General features: G+C 41.2%; 2 protein-coding genes and 1 pseudogene across 3 annotated transcripts; 2 read left to right on the top strand and 1 right to left on the bottom strand.

Annotated features, from left to right (window-relative positions):
* Positions 1-5,291: 5,291 nt before the first annotated feature.
* Positions 5,292-5,800, top strand: LOC106303197. Its single transcript, XM_013739530.1, has 2 exons — positions 5,292-5,657; positions 5,705-5,800. The coding sequence occupies exons 1-2, from the start codon at positions 5,292-5,294 to the stop codon at positions 5,798-5,800; spliced, it is 462 nt and encodes a 153-aa protein (XP_013594984.1).
* A 1,153-nt stretch (positions 5,801-6,953) lies between these two features.
* On the top strand, positions 6,954-8,332 carry LOC106301321 (thioredoxin-like 1-2, chloroplastic). 2 transcript variants are annotated; one of them, XM_013737687.1, is made up of 4 exons: positions 6,954-7,086; positions 7,176-7,361; positions 7,447-7,611; positions 7,805-7,937. In XM_013737687.1, exons 1-4 carry the CDS (start codon positions 7,006-7,008, stop codon positions 7,829-7,831), a joined length of 459 nt encoding a protein of 152 aa, XP_013593141.1. In that variant the 5' UTR covers positions 6,954-7,005; the 3' UTR covers positions 7,832-7,937. The 2 variants fall into 2 exon arrangements, with proteins under 2 accessions (XP_013593141.1, XP_013593142.1); XM_013737688.1 differs by having other exon boundaries at positions 6,955-7,086; positions 7,924-8,332.
* Positions 7,870-10,181, bottom strand: LOC106303198 (annotated as a pseudogene).
* Positions 10,182-10,595: the final 414 nt, after the last annotated feature.

Here is a 10,595-nt window from a genome sequence, read left to right on the forward strand (position 1 = left end):
CCCCCCCCCAAAACCCTAAACTTTGACGGAGAAAACCAGATCTACTCTCGCTCGGAATCAATCAACCTCAGATCTACTCCATCTCTCTCGCACCATACCTGGGCAGCTTCAACCAGACCGACAGAGATGTTTCGTCCAAAGAAAAAGAAGGAACTCTCCCTCATGGAGGAGCTTAGAGAGCTTGAGATGCTGGAGGAGGGAGAGATGGTAGACATCCCAGAGATTGAAAATGATGACCTCATAGAAGAAAACTCCCTAAGCGTGGTAGTAAGATGCCTCAACCCATCAGCTCATAAAGTGGGAGGGCTCGTCAAAGCACTTCCACCTATCTGGGGGCTAAAAGACAGAGTTCATGGAAGAGGAGTAGGAGAGAACAGAGTCCAATTCATATTTCAGTTTGAGCAAGATCTCCACCACGTTCTCACTAGAGGTCCCTGGTTCGTAAATGGCTGGATAGTATCTCTAGACCAATGGTCCCCTAACCCGGGGCCATATTTCCTCAAAAGGATACTCTTCTGGATCAGAATAAGAGGTCTCCCAATCCACCTCTTGAAGAAGCAAGCAGTTGAGAGTCTTATTGGACCTCTGGGAAAGATAGAGAAGATAGAACTGCACGCAAAAAACTCATCCTCAGTGGAGTACATCAGAGCCCTGGTATGGATTAATACGGAGGAGCCACTGCAGTTCAGAAGAATCGCTAGATTCAAATCAGGTGAAGTGATACCCACAGAGCTGGAGTATGAGAAGCTCATCAAGATATGCTTCGCCTGCAAGCGACTGATGCATGATCAGACCAGATGCCCAGAAAATACAATTGCATATGGCCCCCCTGTACGAGGCCCTGCGTTGGGGAAAGAAACTCAACAACCTGAGAACAACATCAGAAAGGCTTCCCATCCAGGCTCAAGCTCCAGGAGTGGTCATGTCCCAGCACAACGTTCAAAGACATTGACGACCCCGAGATCAACAAAAGCGCCAGAACAGCGCTACAAGGAGGACATGAAAGGAAAGAGAGCTGCAACGGCTACAAGGCAAGTCTGGAAGCAGAGGACAGGCTCCATAGCGAGCTCCGATATAGAGAAGCGAAACTCTAGAAGTACAGAGAACAACACTACCCCCCCCCCTCTACCTCCAAGCAAGCTCAAGTGGAAACAGGTCAAGCGCAGAAAATAAAAAAAAGCAATATCTTCAGGTGCAAGCCAAGAATCAATATCTGTTTTTGAAAGGCTTGGCAGACAGACTGATAGTGCGGAAAAGGAATCAGGAAACTCAGACAAAAAACAAGAAGGTAGATTCAGCAAAGGAAGCCTTAGTCCCCCGTCGGTGTTTGAAAGGTTAAGCTCCCACGCTGCTAACTCTCCTGAACTTAAAAGAGGAATCTTAGACTCAGCATCAACCAAGAGAAGAAGATCAAGCAATAGTGGAGAGAGAGGCAACAAAAAAGCTCGCTTGGGAACTAAGGAAGACAACCTGTCTCCTCCTTCAGTTTTCCAGAGACTTGGTACACAAGGTAGAGGTTCTGATGGCAAAAACTCCGGGGAAAAATTACATTCTGCTCATGTAGCAGCCCAGAGCCCAAACCATTCTGTCATACGGATAGCATTGGAAAGTGGCAAAGTAGTTGAAGAAGGGTTGATGGTGAATTCCAACCCTTTGACACCCAAATGAGACTACTGAGCTGGAACTGTTAGGGGGTGGGGAATACCCCGACAGTTCGACATCTACAAAAAGTGCTTGGTCAGTACTCTCCTGAGATAATATTCCTCAGCGAAACCAAAAACAGAAGAAGATACATAGAAGGGCTAGTGGAAAAGTTTGGTTTTCATGATGTTAAGACAGTTGAGCCCTTAGGAAAGAGTGGCGGCCTAACAGTAATGTGGAAAGAAAATTGCAAGATTGAGGTTCTGCAGGCCAACAAAAGGATTATCGATATGAAGGTGCAGTGGCAAGGGAAAGCTTTCTTCCTCTCATGTATCTACGGTGAGCCAATCAAAAACAAGAGAAGCGTAGTCTGGGAGAGAATTACGAGAATTGGAGTCGCTAGAAAAGGGCCCTGGGTGATGACTGGAGACTTCAATGAGATGATTGACCCCTCAGAAAAGCTTGGTGGAGCTGATAGGGAAGAATCTGAAGGAAAGGAGTTTCGGCAAATGCTCACAGCATGCGGTCTTAACGACATTAAGCACACGGGATATCAGTTCTTCTGGGCTGGTACAAGGAATGAACATACAGCTCAGTGCCGTTTGGATAGAACAGTAGCTAACCAGGAATGGCTAGATATGTTTCCCCAAGCTACTGCATCTTACTTAATGAAGGTCTGCTCGGATCACAGCCCGATCCTTACCTCCTTTATGGATCAACTCTGGAAGAAGAAAGCTGGCTTTAAGTATGATCAACGATGGATCAAGAGGAAGGCTTCTCCGAAACAGTTAAAAGATCATGGCAGAGCCAAAGCCTAAGCCAGTCAGGACTGATGGGCAAGATCTCCCAATGCCGCAAATCAATATCCGCATGGAAGAGAATGGCGAAACCCAACTCTGCTCTCAGAATCCAAGAACTCCACCACAAGATTGATGAGGCAACAAAAAGTATCACCATCAATAGCGAGATGCTTAGTAGCCTCAGAAGCGAGCTGAATGATGAGTATCATAGTGAGGAGATTTTTTGGATGCAAAAGAGCAGGCTGCAATGGCTACGGTCAGGTGACAGGAATACAAAGTTCTTTCATGCAGTCACCAAGAACAGAAGAGCTCAGAACAAAATTTTAAGCCTCGTCAATAATGAAGGACAAGAATGGTATGCAAAGAAGATCTGGGAAGATTGGCTGAGACTCACTTTAGGAATTTATATTCCTCCGAGGATATTGTAGTTCAACTCGCAAACTGGAGTGAAATCTCCCCGAAGATCACAGATGACCAGAACTCCATTCTTGTAAGGCCAATGTCCATAGAAGAAGTGCGCGAGGCAGTCTTTGACATTAACCCAAGTAAATGCCCCGGCCCCGATGAAATGAATGGTTACTTCTTTCAACAGTTTTGGGACTCGACAAAGACAAAGCTAATGAAGATGGTTGAGGACTTCTTTAGAACAGGAAAGCTCGAAGAAGGCATCAACAACACCAACATTTGTCTGATTCCAAAAAAAATGTTTGCAAAGAAACTGGATGAATTCAGACCGATAACTCTATGTAATGTGGCCTATAAAATCATTTCCAAGCTACTTAGTAAGCGTTTGAAATCTGTTCTCTCTGGTGCTATCACTGAAACACAGGCCGCATTTGTAGAAGACCAGCTGATCTCAGATAACATTCTTGTTGCCCATGAACTCCTCCATGCGCTTAACTCCAACAACAAATGCTCAAGGGAACACATCGCCATCAAAACGGATCTTCAAAAGCTTTTGATAGAGTCGATTGGCCCTTCCTGGAAAAAGCTATGTTAACCTTGGACTTCTCTGAGGAATGGTGCAAGCTCATTATGGCATGTGTGACCTCGGTGCATTATCAGGTGCTCGTCAATGGAAATCCACACGGGAATATCAGTCCAACACGAGGCATTAGACAGGGGGTCCCTCTCTCCCCCTATCTATTTGTAATCTGTACAGAAATGCTGGTCCAAAAATTCATCATCGCAGAGAAGAAAGGAGAAATCACCGGCATTTCAGTCGCGAGAGTAGCGCCATCAATCTCCCATTTGCTCTATGCCGACGACAACATGTTTTATTGTAGGCAATCAGATGAAGAACTCGATTGCATACTGTCCATACTACATGAGTACAGTCTCGCCTCAGGTCAGAGAATAAATTACCAAAAATCGAGCATTTATTTCGGGAAGAATATCCATCTTCAGAGAAGAGATCATGATGAAGCTTGGTATAGACCAGACGGGAGGGTAAGGAATCTATTTGGGTTTACCTGAGTCCTTTGGAGGCTCAAAGGTATATGTTCTGAGTTTCCTAAAGGAAAAACTGGAGCAAAAGATGTTTGGCTGGCAAAATCGATTCCTCTCACCAGGTGGAAAAGAGGTGTTCTTGAAAGCAATTGCCCTTGCTCTGCCAACTTACACAATGAGCTGTTTTCTCTTACCAAAAACGATATGCAAGCAAATCATCTCCCTGATGTCAGAATTCTGGTGGAGAAACAACAGAGAGTCTCGTGGTATGCACTGGAAATGTTGGCACCACCTCACTCAATCAAAAGACAAAGGGGGGCTGGGCTTCAAGAACCTAGAAGACTTCAATGTGGCATTGCTCGGCAAACAGCTTTGGAGACTCATCACTCATCCAGACTCCCTCCTCTGCAGAGTCTTTAAGACCAGATACTTCCGCCCTTCAGATCCATTGAATGCTACTTTAGGATTCAGGCCCTCATATGCATGGAGAAGTATGATTGCAGCACAAACTCTGATCAAACAAGGTGCACGTGTGGTGATTGGGAATGGCAGGAGCACAAAGTTTTGGGAGGAAAGATGGATAGGAAGCATGTCGGCTTCTATGGTCACGTCAACAAAACAGGTATCGCCTCAGCTCAAGATGAGAGTTGCAAAAGCTGAGAAGGTCTGTGATTTAATGACACAAACCGGTAGAGAATGGGACATGGAGCTTATTAGGAACATCTTCCCCGATGAAACTCAAGAGAGAATCCTAGCCATCAACCCCCAAGGAATAATCGGAGAAGACACCTACACATGGGATTTCTCCAAAACTGGTCACTACACAGTGAAATCAGGATACTGGGTCCAAAGAAATGTTATCAATGTAAGCCAGAAGCACCAGGGAGCAGACCAGCCGAGCTTAGATGGACTATATCAGCAAATCTGGAAGCTCAGCACCAGTCCAAAGATCCATCACTTCATATGGCGATGCGTAAGTGACGCCCTCCCAACCGCAGCTACTATGCGGAAGCGTCATATTTCTAAAGATGGAAGTTGCGGTAGATGTGCAATGGACAAGGAGACAGCAAACCACATCTTATTCAAATGTCCATATGCCAGACTAGTTTGGGCAATATCACCGATCTGTGCTCCTCCAAATGGCGAATGGCCAGACTCCCTATGTGCCAATCTCTATCGTGTAATGAACCATAAGCAACATCCTCACCCCGAGTTCGCAAAGGATGACCTGGTACCGTGGCTGCTATGGAGAATTTGGAAAAACAGAAATGACTACCTCTTCAAAGGAGTAGACTACTCAGCGCCAAACACGATAGACAAAGCCTTGGAGGACATGGAATAATGGATTGATCGAAATACAGAGGTTAAAAAAACCACCACCCACACCATAACTCGAGCCAGATGGAAAGCCCACCTCCACAATGGATTAAATGCAACACTGACGCTGCTTGGCACAAAGACCAACAGAGATGTGGAGTTGGCTGGATCAGTCGAGATGAATATGGGAGAATGCTGTGGGCTGGGGTGAGAAGTTTTCAGAGATTGGGGTCACCTATAGAAACAGAAGCAGAAGGTATTAAATGGGCGATTCATTCCATGTCTCGCCTTGGCTACAAACAGGTGATCTACGAAACAGATTCGCAGGTTTTTGCGAAGATGATCAACGGGCATGAAGAAGTGTGGTCAAAGCTCAAACCACTAATTCAAGAGATTCAACATGACATTTCTGGAATCCTCACTACAAGATTGTGTTATATACAAAAGAAGGTAATAATGCAGCGGATAGGATAGCGAATGAGGCTTTTTCTATACAGAATCATGTCCCTAAGTTGTATTCTATTGTGCCTGATTGGTTGAAACTTGCGTTTGAGACTGATATGTCTGATGTAAGTTCAAACAATGTTGGTTAATATAAATTAAATTTGAGCCAAAAAAAAGAAAGATATACATCCCATTTTGAAAATGTATAACAAAAGAAATAAGAAATTCAATGCATTTAGAAAATGGAATTTAGCAAAATTTGTAGGGTAAATTAGAAAATAATAATTAGTTCTGCAATTAATTTGATTTGAATATGGTTTAGCTTCCAATTAAGCTTTCACAATAATAAAGATTCATTACCACTGTTATTTGAATAAGCCAAGTGGGACCATATCCAACGAGGAAAAGCCTCAAACACTGTCGGCAACATGTTTCATGCGGCGATCCTGACAGTGATGCGTTTTACCCCCTTCTCAGTATTATATTAGGGAAAATAATAATAAGTTACAAAAAAAACAAAACTTAAAGATAAAGTTTTGTTTTGTTTTGTTTACTGGATAATCATAAAATCATAATCACAGTATCATCCATAAACTTACAATAATAAGATTGTATTTAAGTTTCGGTCAAACAAATTTTTTTAAGCAGAACATTTAAGTTAAAAATCAGGTCAAATAAGCGTTAATTACAATAAAGTAAAAATTGAATATTGGCAACGTAACAGGCAAAATGGATATGGATAAAGTCAATAATAATAATGAATCCAGTTGGATATAGAAGGACCCCACCCAACATAAGAACAACAAGTTTCTGCATAAACTGTACTCATTGGTCTTCTTCATTGATTCCGAGAGGTCAATAAAGTGACCAACTTTTGTTGCTTTTTCTCATTCAATCAAAAAACCCATCTGCACTTTTCTCTCTTCATTTGCTTTCTCTGCAATTTTCTGAGTCATTCTCCTGTAGACGGACATGGATGCTATTTCACCTCTAAGAGCTGTGTGTGGAAGTGGTACTCAATTCTCCGGGACTAGGATCGATCATGGGCTTTGTTCATTTTCTCAGGAAATTAAATCAAAATCCAAACTTTCAGCGGTTATGAGCCTAGATTTGAAGGAACATCCCATGTCATGGCTTCAAACCAAACACATGGTCCTACTAATTAGGTGGCTAGAAGCAAATATAAAAAATGAGGCCTGAAGACCCACGATCTAGACCACTTACAACACCAAGACAAACCACTGTGATACTAATAACTTTCTATTTAAATGTGGCCGTTTAAATTGATAATATTTTGCGGCCGGAAGCACAAGCTTCATTGGTTTCCTTCCAAGGCCGGCTCTGTTCACCGGCTATGAGCCTAGATTTGAAGGAACATCCCATGGCTTCAAACCAAACACTCACCGCCTTGTCTTCTTCTTCCTATGTGGTTCCTGTAAGCAAAAGACATCTCTTTTTTGTTTAATACCATATTTTCTTTTGGCTTTCTAGATTCTCAAACAAGTTAAAAATGTTTGATTTCAGACAAAGACGTCATCAATTGGTATGAGTAGGGGAATGAGATGGTGGGAAAAGTCAACGAAAGTCAACATGTCAGAGATTCACTCTGCTAATCATCTTGTTGACTCTTTGTTGAACACTGGAGATAGATTAGTTGTTCTTGATTTCTACTCTCCTGGTTGTGGTGGCTGCAAATCTCTCCACCCAAAGGTATGTTTGTGCATAGTCAATAACTAGTTCCACTTTTTTTATCTTTCAGTTGATTTGATTTGTGTTTTGATATGTTTATAACCAGATCTGTCAATTGGCTGAATCAAACCCAAACGTGATGTTTCTCAAAGTGAATCAAGAAGAGCTTAGAACAATGTGTCATGGCCTTAACGTTCATGTGCTTCCTTTCTTTAAGTTCTATAGAGGAGCAGAGGGTAAACTATGTAGTTTCAGCTGCACCATCGCCACCGTAAGCTAATCACATGATCAATCAGCTTTTATATCATGATAATGATAATCACCACAGAACTGTATTTGTTATTTAATACATCTCCGTAGAACCTTTAAGAAGAAGACATCCTTAAATGTATTTGTTACTTCCACAAGTGCCAAAAACCATCTGAATCATTCATGTGATAAAGTTTTGTTTTATCTTAGACCAGGTCGTCGTCACACTGCCACGGACGTAGCAATTAAGATTTGAGACAAGCAGTTCAGCAAGGACATGTTTCATACATTTAAGCTCAATTGTTTTTATAATTAAACTCATTTCCTGTTTCAGATTATACAAGCGACAAGAAGCTAGCCTCCTGACTTAAGCCTTCTTCAACACTTCTTTGGTGGGAGTCCCATTCTCTGACGATCGAATCCCTTCCTCAATACGCTACAACACAACCACCACGAATAATATGGTCACGCACGGTTTTTTTTTGTTGAGGATTAAAAACTTGTAAAGCTTTCTAAACTCATTTACCTGAAGAAGATAGTTGTGAAGCCAATCCAGCGTCTGTGGGAAAGTGGTGGCCGATATATTAACAACAGTCACTCCCTGTGAATTGAAGGAGCAAAGGTAGTCTTCAATGGTCTTCAGGTTTGTAAGTAGTCTCTCTTTCTCCTAGCAAAAAGAAAGATCAAACAGTGTTCACACCAACTTTCAAGATCAGTTTAGTGAAAGCTTGAGGTTTGTTTAATACCTTAGATGTATATTTATCTCCACATGTACGCGAAGAGATCCACTCCTCTAACAAAGCCTGAGGAGACAACAAGATTTAACAAAATTCAACAACTGAGAAAGACTACTTTCTGCCTCATAAAAACTTGAAACACCTTATGATCAAACTCAGCCATCTTTAACACAATAGATATGACTATGGGCTCAGGACCAGTTTTCGCCTTTCCACTCCCATCTGCAGGTTTCCTCTTCTCTTCGGCTTCTTTTGCAGTTTCTCCTGCACACACATAGCATTACACAGAATCAAATTCAAGAAACTTTATAGGAAGCAAGTGATAATGTTGAGAATACTATTTAAACAATACCATCGATTCTACAGAGTGTAACTTTTTCAGACAGCTCTTCTTCCACAGCTGTAATGGCTTCAGCCTGAGAATGGGATTCTTCTGTAGCACTACTATCTTCGGTTTCTTTAGTGTTTGCAGAACTTGCCTCCTCGGAGGTTACATCTCCTGAAGAGTTTGTTTCTTTGCTACTACTCTTGTCGGGATCATTTGATGGAGATTTGTTCTCATCGTTCATTAAGTATATGCTTGGATCTAAATGTCTTCCCTGTTAAGATGATAAATTCATAACCAAAGATTTTTTTTTTTAAAAGCTGAAATAAAAAAGCTTTTCACAAAGGATATATAATACCTCAATGATAATGGGTTTCCCATCTTTCATTGCTTTCTTCAAATCACCAGCAAGTCCTAAGCAAACAACAACAAATCATTTGTGATAAAAGTGGAAAAAATAAAGATGTGAAGAAGAAGGAAGTGTACCTTTACGAACAATTCTGCATTCTCTACAGAACTCGGTTATGAAGCTCCTCTGATGATGCGAACTCACGAGTCCATACACGTCAAAGGAGCACTAAGATTAAACCCAAAGAAAAAACAATACATTCATCATTTGTCAGACTAGAGGATAAGAATGTGAAACAAAATTAGATTAGAAGCAGAAACGTACTCAGTTGCTGTACGGAGCAGCTCATATACCATGTCAGTCTGTAGAACAGAAGAGAGCACATAAGATTATAAAGAGAGGAAGAAAATAGAAACAAATGAAGAAAAAAGGGGGTATTGAGTGAGGGACAAATACATGTAAGACGTTAGGCAAGTTGAGTCTCTGAGCAAGTTGTGTGGCTATTGTTGACTTCCCAACACATGCTGTTCCCCATACAAGTATCACCAGTGGTACTCTCTGATGATGAATCTATATAACCCACACAAAAGAAAAATTTTAAAACTTTGAAAGTAAAAAAAAAAAGACAAGACATCTCTAACATATATATAGTGCTTACTTTGTCATCATATTGTAGCGATTAACGTACTCCTTCCCGTAACCGCGTCGCTCCATAAGCTGCAAGTTTGAATCAGATATGATTATCATAATAGCTAAAAAAGTTTTAACAAGACATGTATGAGATGTTCAATCAAAGATTCGAAAGTACGCACCATAAACAAACTGGTTTCCAAATCTTTCTGAGAGCTGCAAAGACAAAACGAAGTAAAACCGTGTTCAGACAAGATCGAGATTATGTGAAATTATCATCTAAAGAAGACCAATAGTGTGACAAAGAAGAGCATACACGTCTAGAAGACTGTTGTCAATCAGAAGCTTCTTTAGCTCAAGAGCAATCTTCACAGCCACATGATTTGGAATCTAAAATCAAAAAAATGTTTCACCAACGTTATAGAGAATCAATTCAGGACCATACATCTTAGAAGATGTATGTCTCCTCATAACCTATTACTGTTTTTTGTGAGAATCCTTGTGCAACAACAGCTTTATATCTTACGATTTCTATTCATCACAAGACCCATTTATATCCACTGGTTTTAACATCATATGGCGTCTTAATCATATGGTCAAATACGTCTTTCTTCTTTAAACTATTTAACCCCACGTTTCCATTCAATCCAATCTGTTCTACGAGTGCGCACTCTTTTATTGATGTGGGTTCATGATCTTCGCTTATATTCATAAATTCAAGTGCTATCTTGTATGCAAATAAATCATCTTATGTCGACATTCCTTATTGGTTCCATTATGTTCCAGACATGATATAATCGATTGCGATTCATTATTATCAGGACCTTTAATACTTTGCAGCTTGGAGTCCCAAGCTACATTGTTTGGTACCTGTATCTTAGAGCCGGCCGGCCTTATCTCCTTGTCTGGGATGGTTTCCTTAGTAACCTCGGATTTGAATTTTGATTATCATTCTCTGCACCTTT

This window comes from Brassica oleracea, chromosome C7, assembly GCF_000695525.1.
Source record: "Brassica oleracea var. oleracea cultivar TO1000 chromosome C7, BOL, whole genome shotgun sequence".
Classification (NCBI taxonomy): domain Eukaryota; kingdom Viridiplantae; phylum Streptophyta; class Magnoliopsida; order Brassicales; family Brassicaceae; genus Brassica; species Brassica oleracea.